This window comes from Electrona antarctica (genome assembly GCF_951216825.1).
Source record: "Electrona antarctica genome assembly, chromosome: 3".
Taxonomy (NCBI): domain Eukaryota; kingdom Metazoa; phylum Chordata; class Actinopteri; order Myctophiformes; family Myctophidae; genus Electrona; species Electrona antarctica.
The window spans coordinates 19760457-19777457 of NC_136808.1; the positions used below are offsets into that span (position 1 = coordinate 19760457).

Here is a 17001-nt window from a genome sequence, read left to right on the forward strand (position 1 = left end):
CACACACACCAAAGTTTTAATGGGTTATGTACATATCATGGGGAGAAGTACAATAACACTCCTGTCGGTGGTACGGTATAGCTCTGCCAACCAGTGTTGTAGTGCTACTTTTAGAAGTGGGGGACACACCCCATAAGACATGCGTGAACCTTAGAGTATATACTCTAAGGCGTGAACACATGCGCACGCATTTGCTTGCGTGTGCATAGACATGCACTATAAAACATGCAGACGTGTGTATAGCCTATTTAGAAACAGGGCTTAAATGCTTAATCGTATATCCAAAAGACCAAAACAGTAAATGAGAACCACAGTTTTTCCACCACTGCTCAAAAGTGTACTCAAGTACAGAACTTGAGTAAAATGTGTCCACTAGTGTACTTAAGCTAAGGTTGAGTTATTATATCAGCCAGTGCAGTATGTACAGTGACATGTTGAGAGTGACCTCCTCTGCAGGCTGTATAACAAAGTTCATATAATAACAGGATAAAATACAAGAAAAGAATGACAAACATTAAAACAGCAGCAAACAAATGTGCCCTTTAAAGCTGCTATAAGCAATAATGCCAAATTTGTAATGACGTTTTTATTTTTTTGGTATTCAGACAGCCAGCATTGGGTAGAATGCTCCCAAAATAAATGTAGTCTCTGTGACACATCTAGGGGCCGCAATCTGCAGTCAAAGATGTTCCTAGAAGCTTTGTCATTGGTCGAAAAAAACCCGGTCGCAATGACTAACCAATCAGGAAGCAGATAGGCAAATCGAACAAATGACAAAGCTTCTAGGAAAATCTTTGAATGCAGATAGTGGCCGCTAGATGTGTCAGAGACTAAATTTATTTTGGGAGCGTTCTACCCATTGCTGGCTGTCTGAATACCAAAATAATAAAAAATAAAAAGGTCATTCAAATGTTGTACTTATAGCAGCTTTAACCTGAAACAGTCAACATGCCGCGAAATTTTAGACGGATGAATCAAAAACATGAGAATGAATTATTCTTTCAGCTCCTTCAATTTACTCACATCATTTTTATTTTGTGAATATTTACAATGTCTAACCCCGTCATATAACTTAATCCCTCTTTACAAAAGTTAAATCTACAGCAGCATTAAATACATACATAAACACACGTACAGTTACCCTATCGTCTATCATAAGAAAGATCCATATTAATAATCATCAAAAACAACAGTGTAATGTTACAAGAAACAACGCAATACAGTGTCTCCACTTTGCTGCCAAAACATTTGAAATCAGCATTTCTTCATTTGAGCATCTTAAGACTTCTTCATCTATTCCAGTGTAATAATGATTAAACAGTAAAAAAATAGATAAGAAAAACCGTCATCCCTTCACCAATAATCAGATAATCATTTACAGTATAATACAGTTGGGGGGATGCTTCCATCTGTTGTTTTGCCAGACAGTGAGCGATACATTCAGACATGTAATTCTTCATATCAGTATATCAGTAGTGTAACGTCATTTGAACTCTGTGATATTCACTTCCAAGCGGTTTTCTGTCCACACCCTGTAACATTTGTGCCCATTAAAAAACTGATTCTTGGACCGAGTTCCAAATGACACTAAAAGTAACAATGGAGCAGTGGTTTTCAACCCTTTTTCATACCAAGGTCCATTATTTATTAGGCATTTAAGACAAGGACCACCATTTGATGAGATTTGGCCTCTCAGACCCCAAACTAAAGAATATTTTGTTATCGGACATCGGATTATGTCCATGCTGTATTGATGTTGTACCATAGGAAAGCTAACGGGAAAATGATCAAAATAACAATTCTTCTACATTCTCTAATTGTGTAGACCTTGTAAATTAAGTAATGCTGATGTTTAACAATGTTTAACTATTCAGAGAATAAAATCCATTTGGTTTCATTTTACATTTTAAAAATTGAATAAATGTACGATGTGGTCACCAACTCCACCATTTAGCTGGTGACCATCTGGACCACTGGTTGAAAACCACTGACATAGACAAAAGTTTTCAAGTGTGCGTGTATGGATTTAACTGTTACAGTGGTGGTGGTGGCGGCCAAAACACATATTAGTATATTACAATAAGGGATTAATTATTTGCTGCAGCAAAATGTAGGAAATAGAATGCAAGTTGAGTACCAAAAGAGAGAATATCGTGCGTGTGCTGAATGCTTAAAATGGATGGCGACAGTGATAAAGGTTTAAAGGGTCAACCTCACCATTAAAAGGTATGTGAAAGTAATCGGTGTCGTAGAGCGAGCTAAGCTAAAACTCTAGTCTCATAGCGCAGGTTTTCACTCATCTGTAAGCCAATAAATATAGGCCTATAGAAGAGTGAAAAGATAGAAACATTGTAAAGGCTATGTTTGCATTAGCCTCAAATTATCGTTGCTGTCGGTAAGATACTTCGTCACACAATAGTAGCAGAAATAATGATGCATGATGCAACACATTTTCAGCTTGTTAGATGTGCCATTTCTTTTATCTGAAAAGGTCTGGACAAAATGAGGTTTCCACCCGACAGCAAGGATCCTATCCAATTCGGGGTGTTGCTCATAGATATAAAAGCATATTTAAGTCGTACTTGAAGTACGCTACTTCCATGTTCACAGCCACCTACAGTACATGTCATGATGCAGTGTCATGACATGTACTGCATTGACTACTTCCTGTTCAGTGTTTCACATGGAGGCAGGTGTCACCTCACCATTCATTGAAATGTTGCTTCTATAGAGCATCAAAGTATGACGTCATTTACACATCCTACCTGTGTCGCATTTTTTCCCCACATTCTGAATTCCCATAAACTTCTTTTTTAATATTGCGTCAAATAAGAACTGTGTTCTAAAAATAAATTATCCTGGGCGGTTTCACTCGTATGAAGAACCAACTGACGGTGAGAGAATGCTAATGTGACTGCCGCCGAATTAGTTATATTTTCGCCAGAAACAGACTGTATCAAATATGATTGTCTGACTAACGATACGCCGAAACAGTTTGTTTATTTTTGGACCACAATGCGTATATGAGACCATTCTAAGGTGACCCAATGTTATTCTCCATAGAGAAACTACTTCCACGACCCAGGAGATGAGCGAGTCACGTCAGGACACCTGTGCGCTATACATTTTTCCTATATAGTGGTGCCATCCATACCCCCAGCCAGTTTGTTCCTATAGTGGCACCATCCATACCACACAGCCAGTATGTTCCTATAGTGACACCATCCATACCACACAGCCAGCATGGGCATACATTATATGTTTTGATGATGTACTTCATCTTTACAGAGAGTGAGAGCTCACAGTCCTAATACTTTTTATCTTACATTTGTATTCAGTAACCAACAGGAATGACAGGAGTTGGCGAAACAGGTTTTCACCAACAACATCATTCCAGTTCAGACATGCAGCTAATGGCTAGCCTTACTACATATTATTTAATTTAAAAATATTTTACAGAGTTGCTTCCGTTGAGTGGTCAAATGCAAGCTTGCCATCTCCATTAACCCCCCTTTGAATTGAACTGAATTGATCTGAAAAGTACAAATTACAGAATTTCGAAGACGACATCTTTCCTTGATCATAAATGGCTCCTTTTCCCGTCACCTCAATAAATAAGTAAACTCCAGATCTAACAGAAAAGCTACCAAAGGGTATTGGAACATGGCAGGAGTGGTCTATAAATCTACAAAATGAGAGTAGACTTTTTACTGGTGTCTCTGGAAGTCTCCCTGGGCAGCAGGGGAGGTGTTTACGGGTGTCTCTGGAAGGCTCCCTGGGCAGCAGTGGTGGCAGCGCTGGTCGCAGCTGACTGGAACGCTCCGTTCGTTAGAACGCCCACGGTGAACTCCTGCTGGGCCTTGGTGAAGCTGGCCCCGGTCCTCCGGTATTTAGAGTGGACCTGGAGTAAAGAATATTTAGGGAATTTAGAGTAAAGATTAAGGTATTTAGAGTGGACCTGGAGTAAAGACTATTTAGGGTATTTAGAGTAAAGAGTAAGGTATTTAGAGTGGACCTGGAGTAAAGATTGTTTAGGGAATTTAGAGTAAAGATTAAGGTATTTAGAGTGGACCTGGAGTAAAAACTATTTAGGGTATTTAGAGTAAAGAGTAAGGTATTTAGAGTGGATCTGGAGTAAAGAGGAATATATGGACCTGGAAAGGATAAACCAAAATTGCCACCGATTCACAGGACAGCCTTTTACATTTATATTGACAATTACCCAGAATTCACACCACGCGCTCTGAGAAAGCACTGAGGTTCAATGCAATGTCTATGGAGAGGTAGGTGTGAAATGTATCAAGAAGGAGAAGCTAACTTAGAATAATTCTTTCTCACCCATCATCAAGATATGCAGCACTGATCTAGACTGGACAAAATGTAAAACTCCATTCCACAGTACTTTCTAACGCCTTACCATCTTCAGTAGGATCACTCCCAGGACAGCGTTGACGGTGAAGAAACCAGCCACTACCATCATGACCACGGCCACAGCAATGTTGGAACGGATCATGGAGATTGCTGCGATCCATCCACTGTAAACGACACAGGCATAATCTGAACCACACCCTTTCCTTTCCAATGTTCATTTCACATTAACATAGTGTTCAACAAGCCTTTCCCATGTTCAATCATTTCACATCAACCGATTGTTCAACAAGCCTTTCTATGTTCATTTCACATCATCAACATAGTATTCAACAGGCCTTTCTATGGCATTCAAATATAGCATGGAAGAAGCTGACTGCATGGCAACAAAGACATTGCAACTTCAAAATGGAGCACACACTCTCTAGCCAATCAATCATTGAATTGGCTCGAGACATAATAATAATATAAGTTTGAAAGGTTGAATGAGGGTCTGGAGGATGGAAAAGCCAACTTAAATGAAGAGAGATAGAACCCGAAGAGAGAGAGAGAGGTTCCACACACTTACAAAGTAGCCCCCCAGCCCAGACAAAAAGCACAGCCTCAAACTAGGGCAGTTGGAATCTGTCAAAGAGATGGCAAGAAAAGAGAGAGACAGGACAGGGTGCAGACAGACAGGTATATGAATAAAGAAACCCACAAGTTCTGTATACGCACATAAACTTACTCAAAGCAAAATGTCCAACACTTCTTAAATAGCTAGCTATCCACTCAGTCATAAGCATCAACTCATTGACTGCCATAGACAAATATATCCGTCATTTGGTGTTTTCAGTATTTACGATAGAGGGCTCTCTTCCACAACCTGTGAGTGATCCTAGGACTTCCGAAGAACAGTACACCCGGAAATAAAGTGATCTAAAAACAAATCCAACCCGGTCCGATCTAATGTTAAATGTTAAAATAATAATAATAATAATAAAACTCTGCTTTCTTGTTTTTTTCCTGCGTTTTTAATGAGAACAAGCTATATTCGACTGCCAATAACGAAGCGTCGTAATGACACACTTACTGCCGATAAAAAACTAAATACTTGCCCCTAATACTTTCCGTAACTTTCAAGTAGTCACAGAATATTTATCTCCAGTATGATCGACCCCCCGAGTTTTTATTGTATTAATATTACTAGACTGGTTCCCAGCCGTAGAGCACCGAGTCGGTAACGATGGAAGTTGGAGATCCATGCCCCACCCGGCTATGCAATACCCGTTGTACCCGTGTCAGAGTACCCATTCCACCGATCTGTCTGTGTCCCTGTTATGCCCATATATGGAGATTTCTGTAGCTGTCTCTGTGTTCTTTCATTCCTAGATTATGGAGTTCTGTGTCAGGCATGGCCAAAAATGGTGTGTTGTGATGTCAGAACAGCCTGCTCCATATATGGAGCCTGGGCAGGGGCCCTGTCCAGAGCCCGGGCAGAGGCCTTTTGTGGCGGTTCTGGACAACCGGGGGTCCGACCGACTCGACACCGGGCACTGGACTCCCTGTGGGGGTGTGGAATGCGTGTGTCGAATTTGGAGTCGGTAGTAGACGTACACATGTGACAGATGTACCCACGTACAGAGACTTGGTGCATTTATAGATAGATTATTATTATTATTATTTCGACCCTTGGTTCTCTAGTTATGGTCCGTCAAAAAAAGCATATGTGGCCAAACAATGGCGAGGACAAGAAGAGAGGCGAGATAAAGGGTTTTAGCAAATCCACAAACACGGAAGTCAACGGTGACTGACTGAGATTCTGCGATCACGTGATCTCCTGTTTGAGTGAGGGTTAAATGGTGACTCATAGGTTAGCGAAGAGTGTAACTTAGCGTACAAACTAAAAACACACAACAGACGTCCAAAGGCGGCTTTGGTTGTGAATGAGTTGACAGGACATTCAGACTTTAGAGGTATGTTTGGGTTGTCTCACTGACCTGTTGCCCCACTTGGGAATCCCGACAGTCTGGATGATGTACACCGCTACTTGGAAGAAGAACACAAAGAAGAAGAAAAAGAAACTGAAGGAGCTGTCAGACCTGAGGAGGAAAAGAAAACAACAAAGAAAGGCATGTCAGTATAGTATAATAGTAGTGTTGATTTTTTAGTCATATTTTAGTCACATCAAAACTTTTAGTTTTAGTTGACTAAATATAACATTTTAGACGACTAAATCTACAGTTGATTTTGTTGACTAAAATGTATGTTGCTGATTTTACACTTGATTGCATGCTGAAAATAGCTGATCTACAAGCTCACAAAGTGTCGCACTGCGATGTTATGCAATGCTAACAGTGACTGACCTGAGGGCCTTATAGACTGGCCTGTACCAACAGATGAAGGACGGGGGGTGAACACTGACCTGAAGGCCTTATAGACTGGCCTATACCAACAGACGAAGGAGACGGGGGTGAACAGGATGAACCACAGGATAGACAGGCCAAAATCAACACCATACTGAGCGTCTGCCGTGAAGTAAGACAGGCACGCCAGGATGTTCAGGAACAGGGTGGCGCAGTGGACTGTGGAGACACACAGGAAACAAAGAGTTAACACGGGAAACTCAGGGTTAGTTGTAATATACATTGGAAGTGTTTCTACAGCTCAAGGGTTAGTTGTTATATGCATGCATGCAATTTAAAACACACAATGGTAAACATACGACACAGACACACTTGTTAGCAATGATCCCCTCAAGTTCGACATCCGAGACAAAATGCACACTGCGTGGACGAGTCTAAAAACGCCTTCTAATTTCGAAATCCTACGAATATTTCTCAGCCTCCTAAACAGATGACATAAAAAACCTCTTTTAATTTCCTTTGATTATCGATTTTCTTTTTTTTTAAATGAACATTAGGAGAAATTACAGTAATAGCCAAAGGTGCAAGCTCCTCTTACATGCTTTTTAATTGTCTCCATCTGCTACAAAGGCTAGTAAATGCTGATGCATAGCAACATCTAAAATTGTGTTCCCAGCTTGAAAAGTACAACAAGTTACAGGCCTAAATGGTTTAATGAAGTAACATGTGTGTGTGTGTGTGTGTGTGTGTGTGTGTGTGTGTGTGTGTGTGTGTGTGTGTGTGTGTGTGTGTGTGTGTGTGTGTGTGTGTGTGTGTGTGCCTCAGTGACGAGTGATTTGGTTGTTCAACTTGACTCTGTTCTCTTCTGAGAACAGAGTCACAGACTCTGAGAACTTTACTCCATACGTACACATCCAGAGGTAGTACATTCTCCTGCAGATCTTGCGGTATTCCTCAGGAATGTCCTCGTCAAAGTCCTGATAGAAGCACGGGTTCACAGGGAAGAACTTTGGGAGCGGCGGCCAGTTGTTTTCTCGGGCTGCAGCGGAAAAGGGTTTCACAAATTAATCGGCAGATTAGTCAGCCAACTCTTGGTTTCACAACAGGGCAACTGACTGAATAACATTACACTACTTACAGTATGTTTGTTGGATGTGTAACTTTATGATATATACACCTCATAATTGCCTCTAAGTAAGTTAATTATTCAAATCAGGGTTTGTTCTTGCATAAAGTGATTGGAACTTGGTGATTCACTTGAGATTTCAGCTGTAGGTGAACTCTGACCTTTTGTATAAAGTGAGTTGAAGTAAATGATGTGAGCATTGATGTAAATGCTCAAATGAAGGCTCATAGCCAAAACACGTAAGCGTTCGTATATTGGTGTGTTCCAATAAAAAAGTGGAAATGTGAGTGCTTTTTATATAGCCAATCTACAAGCTCACAACGCATCGTAAATAGCCGATCTACAAGCTCACACAACGCATTGTAAATAGCCTATCTACAAGCTCACAACGCATTGTAAATAGCCGATCTACAAGCTCACAACGCATCGTAAATAGCCGATCTACAAGCTCACAACGCATCATAAATAGCCGATCTACAAGTTCACAACGCATTGTAAATAGCCAATCTACCGGAACATAGCACACAGCATTACATTTACAGAAAACTGCCCAATGATAGAACCGCAGAATTTTCTATAAATTGGTAACTGCTAATGACTGAACTTCTCACACTATCTCGATTAACAATTATTAACTATTAACATCCCTACCCAGCACACATGCTGAGCTCCGCTGCGTTTTTTCCTTCGCCTACCACTGGTTGTTGAATATAATAATAATAATAATAATAATAATAATAATTCTCTTTTAACACTACTTTTCCCGGGGAATTCTTCAAAATAAAGGCACTAGAGTCCCAGCAGATATGGCAGATTTTACTCTGAAAAGACCCTCCTTCCGTTCCCCCCCCAAAATCGGGAGGCATAATCTTCCGTTGTTACCTCACACTGGTCACACTAAACTCTCTCTAGAAGCGTTTATAAAACGAGATGCATGCTGAAGTCAGAAATGAAGACAGAACATTGCACCTTTGGTCAAAACCATGGAGAGCTCCCTAGTTGTAGAGCTATGAGCCATTCTAATCGGGCCGCAAACAGGGAAGTGAACGGCAGCGTGCATGCGCGAAACACAAGGAGTACGGTGCAGAAGGAAAGGCCAACCCAAAAAAATAAAAATAAAGATTTTTTTCATATTAATAAAAAAGCCCTAAAGACGTGTATACACGCCCAATGCCTCCTGTGGTTTTATTAGAAAGGACGTTGTTAAGTGTAAAATCTTCAAAATGCTAATTTGTGAAACTCACAACCGGGTAGTCCTGCCCTGGAGGCAATGTTCTTTAGTTCCTGCTCCTTCCTGTCCAGCTCAGCAGCTTTCTTCTCTAGCTCCTCCTGCTGTTTGAGGAGGGTGGCCTGGGCTGCTGCCGCAGTCGCCTGCATGGTGGAGAATGAAGAGAATTCATTTAGTTTAGGAGGGTGGCCTGGGATGCAGCCGCAGCCATCTGCGTGGTGGAGAATGAAGAGAATTAATTTAGTTTAGGAGGGTGGCCTGGGATGCAGCCGCAGCCGTCTGCGTGGTGGAGAATGAAGACAATTAATTTAGTTTAGGAAGGTGGCCTGGGATGCAGCCGCAGCCGTCTGCGTGGTGGAGAATGAAGACAATTAATTTAGTTTAGGAGGGTGGCCTGGGATGCAGCCGCAGCCTTCTGCGTGGTGGAGAATGAAGAAAATTAATTTAGTTTAGGAGGGTGGCCTGGGATGCAGCCGCAGCCGTCTGCGTGGTGGAGAATGAAGAGAATTAATTTAGTTTAGGAAGGTGGCCTGGGATGCAGCCGCAGCACACTTTAGAGTTAACAGCACTACGTCCACACCTTAACCACTAACATAATTATGGCTCAACGGAGCAATTCAGATCCTGTTTTCTTTATTAGACATGAACGACATGAAGTCAACCTGTGACTGAGCAACTGTTCATTTAGCAGACGATTCAGCTCTCCTAGACTCACACCATGACTAATCACAGGTCAGGGAAAAAAGTGCTTAGTGCAGAACTCAACAAAATCTTGTGAATCGTGAATCTTTTAATAAATAATAATACCTTTCATTGTTATTTGTCTATAGTTTTGCATTGTCCCCCAAAAAATGCTATTAAAGCAAGTTTACTAAAGGCTTGTTTTAGTATTAAACAAAAAGTACATCATACCAAATTATATGAAATAAAAACGTCACAATATTAATTTAGCCTGAATGACCCATTTGACCCACTGCACAAACGTATTGTGACCGCTAATCTAAGTAAAATGGACATATTCAAAAGAAGTTCATGTATAAACTCACACCTCCATCATACGTGTGTGCGTGTGTGTGTGTGTCTCACCTGCACACTACTGGGCTCCATAGATGCCTGCAACACAGCTGGTTGAGAGATGGGGATGGTAACGTCGCTGTGGAGTGCCTGAGGACACATTTCATACACATATTTGTAATCAGGGATGTGTAGTGGATTTTTTCACTAGTGGGTTTATGTTGCGTGCACAAGCTTGTGAGTGATACCTATTTATTAACCCACAAAATACTGTATATCAAAATTGATTCCATTTACTTGCATAATGGGGAAACTTTAGTGTTATCATAATTATGCATTTACCTTGCAAATGTAACCTCTGTAATTTAATTAGTTCATGAATCCACCAGCCACTGTTATCCAACTCTTAGTTTAGACTGCTTCAGACACCTACTGTACCTACAGTACAGTAGGCTACCGTTTCCATTGATATGCATCCGGTCGGTCATTCCTATTGTTTCAACCTGTGACACTTAGTGTCGATCGGCAGGTTTTGTTAGCGAGGTGCAAAAACTGAAAGGCTGTGCGGGCTTGTGTGCATCTTCAAAGTACCAGGGCAGTGCCCGGGATAGCCCTACCGACCAGTATCGCATGCAGGTGTGAATGCCACCTAAGAGAAGGTAAGCATTTTTTCCAATCTGTAACTTACTGGTTAAACATTCTTGAAATGCCTGTATACCAAAAATCATAATAAACAGATGTTTCAACAAAAAAAAAGAGAGAAGGTAAGCAATACTGTATTGCTGTATCAAATCAAAACGTGAAAGCAAGCGGTGTTAAATTAAGTGTGGTAGCCTCACCATTTCACCAGCGGAAAAAGGGTTGAACTCTCCCACATGTTCGATCCCTTTGGTGGCTTGTGTGACTGAGGCATCCTGAAGATGGAACATAAGCAGAAGCAGACTTCCTTCAGTATTATGATTCTGTATTTAATCGAGGTTGTGGGCCTTTTTCTTCAACCCTTTTCATAACAAGGCCCATTATTAATGCGGCATTTGAGCCACGGACCACCATTTGATTCGCAATTCCATGCTGCTGTATTAATGTGGTACCCTAGGAGAGAAACAGGCAAACATAATTTTTCTACATTCTCCAACTGTGTAGACTTCATATAAATTAAGTAATGCAGATGTTTAACAATAATTTAACTCAAGAGTGTAAAATGAAACATTTTACACTCTCAAGATTTCTCAAGTTAAAGCTCTAATAAGAGTACATTTGGTTACCAACTCTCCATCCTTTAGCTGCATGGGGACCACCTGGAACCCCCCCAAGGACCCTGGTGGTCCCCAAGTTGAGAACCCCTGCTTTACTTGGTTAGCAGAGCCCAACAAGCAAGAAAAGCTGGAAACAGGTTTGTGTGTGTGTGAAGTCTTTTATCCATTTTATGGCCCAGGGGCAGGGCACTGAGGGCAGGGTGTTTTAATAACTTGTTTTCCAGCAAACAAAGACTATTCTTCCTTTAAGGCAAATGTTAAAATAAAGTATACATTGCAATGCAACAGCTCCAGCCTTTTCTCCCCAACAGCCATTTGTTCAGACAACACAACAGGCATTATCACCTATTTAGGTCACTGCTGCAACAGAGCTGGTTTCACAGTATATGGTGCTTATTGTTCCTTTTAGTTAAGATGTTTATAAACTAAACATGTCTATCATATTTGCTACCTGGCAACATTAGAGCAGTGGTCTGGGGACCACCGTGGATCTGATGCTTGACAGGGTTGCACTCCAGCCTCCAGGTGGTCCCCAGCAAAATGGAGAGTTGGTAACCAAATGGACCCTTATAGATCTTTAACCATTACGGGTCCATTTTGTTTCATTTTACACTCTCAAGAGTTAAATTATTGTTAAAAATATGCATTACAAAATTTACAAGTTTACCACAATTAAGACAATGTAGAAATGTGTTCCTGTTATCTCTCTCTCTAATGGTACCACATCAGCATGGAATTGTAATGGACATTTATGAAAAAGGTTGAATGAAAACCACTGCAAGCTGCCTACAAGCTGTTCATTCATGAAAACATGCAAACAGTAAACATTATGGTGATGATCATCTTCAAGTCGATCCCCATTATAAGGGGCCTATACAATAATAACTACCTGCGCAGGTATACGTCTTGCACAAAGTCAACGTGTCATTCTACATTGGTCTAAAAAGAGCTATAATTGGATGAATATACCTGTCGATCATTATCAGCGCGTCGATTACAGGAAATACTGCTGCTAAGGAAAGGCCAAACCTTAACCCAGACAACCAACCAAACAGGTTCTGGTCAAACAATAATAGTATCTTTTACACTGTTTTTTAATCTAAAACAGCGCTTTAAATAACAGCTTTAAGTTGAACTGACCTGGAACGGGTTGACGTCCACGGGATCCACGAAGGGGTTGCTGTCATATTCAGACATGTTTGTGTTTTAATGGACATATAAACAGACCCTGTGTGTCAGTGATGTGATGTGATGCCTCTGGAGAGAGAGAGAGAGAGCTCAGAGCCGATACCGAGCACCGAGCTGTGTGACGCGGGCTGCTCACTGCGCGTGCGCAGCTGAAGAGGTGGGCGCGTCACTGATGGGGGTGTGTCCATTTTCAATTCAAAGGAGCTTTATTGGCATGAGAAAACACACGTTTACACAGTAGTGGTGGAAACTAAATTACTATAAGTACATTTACTCAAGTACTTTGAGGTACCTTTTTATTTTAATTTTGAGGCATTTGTACTTTACTTACTACGGCTATTTTTAGTGAAAAGAGTTGGTGTACACTACAGTACTGTAGGCTGAAAAGGCTTTAGTAAAATGGACCTGGGTTAAACTGTTCTTTGAGATAATAAATATTCATATCAAGCCTAGATCGGTATTCGGTAGTACACTGTCGTGGTGAGTCATAATTTATTACCACAATTCCTACTATGATTAACTAATCTTGAATGGATCATATGGATTTCAATGGGTCGTTTATGAACCAATCATGAATGGATGTCAATGCACATTTGCTAACTTTGACATACTCTGACTTTTGACATTTTACATTTCTTTAGCCTACTTATAAGAATATGTAATAATATTTGAGTTAGTTTCTATATCAGAGCCACTGAAGTAGCTTAGACTAGCCGCAATTTGCAACTCTAGATTTTTTTTTGTGTAATAAAAATCCACCATATACATGTTATGACTATGAGCTACTTTCTGTCAAGACATCCTCCGCAGGTGATTCTTTTTCTAAGTGTTGGAGTTTGGAAGCACTCGTTTTTATTAAGTTGGTCGCGCTGCTGCCTCCTGTATTATGTGCAAATGTGAAACAGATGGTAATAATCACTTGACTTGCACAGAATTTCTTTACAGAAAGTAGCTCATAACATGTCTACGGTGGATTTTTATGACACAAAAGCGCAGCAGATTTAAAGAGGATAATTCAAGCTTGGCCTAGAGCTGCAATGTTGGTGAGTTAAACGTCATTTAATACAAGCAGATACAAATTGGATGAATGGGGAGTCAATGGAGGGTATTGCAACTCTAGATTCATCCCATTATAAAAAAATCTAGAGTTGCAAATTGCGGCTAAACTTAGATCACATGTTGAAATGACAAAGGGATGACTATTTCACTATAAACGGGGGCGTTGCTGAAAACGAGCATAGGTTTGTGCTCGGCTACTACCCTGGGTAAATAAAGACAAGAAAAAGAAAACTACAGCCACACTGTGAAAGGACCACACCACCCATTTTCAACCTATCTTCATGTAATTGGTCCTCACTAATATCATGGCACCATTTTTGTTTACCCTGTCTGTGTCTCAGACAGTTGAGAAACCCGCCTACCAGTAGCCAAAGGGGGAAAAAAGAAGCCTAGGTGAGCCAACATCAAAAGTGGCATAGGAGTGGGAGTGAACCTTGTATTTAGCTAAACCAATAATAGTGCAGAGGGACTTTGCTTCTAAGTCCTAATGTGGTGACATCAGTGTTCTCTACTGTGTGGTGAACCTTCAAAACATTACCGCGGGGGGCCGGTGTGGAGGCAGGGACAGAGGTTGGGGAACCAATAGGAAGTCTATGCCCAGAAAAGCACAGGGCTCTTTCAGGCTAGCCTACCTAGCTTTCTATTCCTGGAAAGTCAGTCAGCATGCTATAATAGAAGCCATTGTTCTGCTCTCCAGTTTGCAAATGATAAATAAGGCGGTGTTATCAGACGCTCCGCTACACGATTGGCTGGCGGCGTTTCTGGCAGCGTTTCAGAGTATGGGTCAGACTCCCATTGGCTTAGGCGTTGTTTCAGAGTATGGGTCAGACTCCCATTGGTTTAGGCGACATGGGGTGGGACTCCCATTCATGACTAGGTCGCTCCATTGATGACTAGGTCGCTTACATTTCATGAGCTTTCATTAGTCAGGTTTCACCTGACAAAAAGCCTGGCTAATTACAATATAACGGGTTTCTGAAGTGCCCACAGCACTCCTATGACACACAGATCACATAGGAAAGAAATGGCACCATTTTATGATGAGCATAGTGAGGACATATATGAAGATAGCCGGTTGAAAAAGTCCTCCTTGAATGACACCCAATAACACAATTAATATTCAATAAAATAAGACAAAAGACAAATTCAATTTCTTGTTGGTTGCTATTGAGCAAACACTGAAAGACGAGTCAGGGTAACAAGGTTCAAGGAAAAAAATGCATATCTGTTCACTATATACTGTACATACTGTATAATAATATTGTCCTGTACATTACAATTGGTTGTATGGCTGTTAAGCAGTGAATGAATGCAGTGGGTTTTATACACATCAAACATTTACAGAGCTGGGATCTCCTTGGCTGGAATATAATACACACACCAGCTAGCTTGGTCCCTTTGATGGCAAATATTTCCCTCGTAGGAAGGGGAAAAAAGCAGCACGAACGTCAAACACATGAAGTTGTTTTTTCTCTCTTGCACGCACTCATGCACGCGCGCACACAGTCTCTCTCTCTCACTCACACACACACACACACACACACACACACACACACACACACACACACACACACACACACACACACACACACACACACACACACACACACACACACACACACACACACACACACACACACACACACACACACACACACACACACACACACACACACACACAGCCCAATCCCATACATATCTTTCCTAGATACTCAAAGCAAAAGATAAATATTTGACTTTTTAACTACCCAGCAGTTACTGGTGTTCCGTCTTTGTACAGTATGTATATACCTGTATAATTATCGTATCATATAGAATTATACTTTGAAATTAAAAATGTATTAAATAGGCTGGGGGGGGGGGGGGGGGGGGGGGGATAAATCTGTAATAATAGAGCAACCACTGCTTACTTTGATTGTTATTGAGCTGTAAACTTTTAAAGCAGCTAACGATTGTGAGCTCTTAAAGATCACAGTGACTGCATCATTGATGACTCTGTATCACCATTATTCACTTTAGACTGCATTGTCAATGATTTCTGGATCACCATATTCACTTTAGACTGCATCATCGATGACTTCTGTATCACCATATTCACTTTAGACTGCATCATCGATGACTTCTGTATCACCATATTCACTTTAGACTGCATCATCGATGACTTCTGTATCACCATATTCACTTGAGACTTTGCCAACGATGACTTCTCACCATATTCACTTTAGACTGTGTCACTGATGACACCATACTGACTTTAGCACACATGACTTCAGCGTTCAGCTCCGGAACAGTTCCTGAAACCGACTCCGAGTGGTCTCACACAATATAATCCCAGCGTTCCCTTTTCTCTGTGCGTCTATGCGGCTACTCAACAGTGCCTCCTTCAGGCACCGTGAGAGCATGCGTGGCTTTTTTAAGACTCGACTTCCACTTAACGTCGCATGACAAAAAAATGGTTTTGACGCGTCAACATGGTTTCTTGTATAAATTAAAGCCTAAGGCCACGAGGAGTGTGAGCCCACATCCACTGGTCTCAGCCTGGTCTCTCTCTCTGCCAAACCCTCCTCTCCAGTCTTTGAAGTCACAACGCTGTACATACATGGCACTTGGGGACAATTTTCCTTAGACGTGGAAAGGCTAAAGCAGGTGTAGTCTGAGGAGAGGAGATTGGGGAGAACATGGCCGTCGTCTGCCAGGGAGTCGGACAGGGAGTGCTTTGGCGTCGGCCGCCAGCTGACTTCAGTTCATACCATGAATTCATTGCTGCCGTACAAAACCAACTGCTGGGGTAGATCTGACGGGTCCCTGCCGTGGCCGCCACCGTCCCTGGGCTGCCGAGCAGAGGCCGAATGCTTCGCCCCCTTCAGTTTCTGTTTGCCCTTTTGCGGGTTGAAGGTTCCTCGGCTGGTGAACTGGGGCCCTTCCTCGTAGGGCCCGTCCCTCTCCGATGTGGGGCTGTAGTCCGGGCTGTCGTAGCGAGGGGACTGGGACAGGCGGTGGTGGTGTAGCGCCGCAGCCTGGGCGGAGCTTGGTGAGGGGGACTTGGAACGGAAGCGGAAGCGGCGAGTCGTGTTGGCGGAGGAGGAGGACGAGGAGGGGTGGAAGTGGGAGGACGAGGAGAAGGAGGAGACGCTGGAACAGGAGTCCACGGAGTCCAGGGAGTCCGGCTGCCGGCGGAGAGGACGGCGCCGCCGCGGGCTCTGGTCCTCCGACTTCCTGGGCCAGGCGGCGGTCAGAGCCGGGCCTCGCTCTGCAGGGGGGAAGGCAGTGAGTATGTTAGGGTAACATCTGTTGCTTTGTTTCTTGTCTACTCTTCTTTCTATTATGTCTCACCAGAATGGCATCATACAGAAAGAAGGTGATTATTACACGGCTTGGTTGAATGCTTGATTCTGATTGGTCAATCGCTGAATTCAG

General features: G+C 42.0%; 2 protein-coding genes across 6 annotated transcripts in view; both read right to left on the reverse strand.

Annotated features, from left to right (window-relative positions):
• Window positions 1-993: 993 nt before the first annotated feature.
• Window positions 994-12648, reverse strand: scamp2l (secretory carrier membrane protein 2, like). Its single transcript, XM_079497290.1, has 9 exons — window positions 12478-12648; window positions 10921-10995; window positions 10154-10231; window positions 9084-9210; window positions 7624-7752; window positions 6773-6932; window positions 6348-6449; window positions 4418-4535; window positions 994-3901 (listed from the first exon to the last, which is right to left on the reverse strand). The coding sequence occupies exons 1-9, from the start codon at window positions 12532-12534 to the stop codon at window positions 3752-3754; spliced, it is 996 nt and encodes a 331-aa protein (XP_079353416.1). The 5' UTR covers window positions 12535-12648; the 3' UTR covers window positions 994-3751.
• A 2081-nt stretch (window positions 12649-14729) lies between these two features.
• myo9aa (myosin IXAa) overlaps window positions 14730-17001 on the reverse strand; it is a 141138-nt gene continuing 138866 nt past the window's right edge. For all 5 annotated transcript variants that reach the window (XM_079497070.1, XM_079497072.1, XM_079497071.1 and 2 more), the window contains one exon: window positions 14730-16834. In XM_079497070.1, the coding sequence (XP_079353196.1) occupies window positions 16329-16834 (506 nt within the window). In that variant the 3' untranslated portion in view covers window positions 14730-16328. The remainder of the gene's footprint in view (window positions 16835-17001) is intronic.

Excerpts from the sequence above, each read along its gene's own strand:
- scamp2l (XM_079497290.1), bottom strand. The coding sequence starts at position 12,534 with ATGTCTGAATATGACAGCAACCCCTTCGTGGATCCCGTGGACGTCAAC. Across the intron at positions 10,232-10,920 it reads CTTTTTCCGCTGGTGAAATG|GCACTCCACAGCGACGTTAC; the intron begins GTGAGGCTACCA and ends ATGTGTCCTCAG. Across the intron at positions 7,753-9,083 it reads CAGGGCAGGACTACCCGGTT|CCCGAGAAAACAACTGGCCG; the intron begins GTGAGTTTCACA and ends TTTCCGCTGCAG.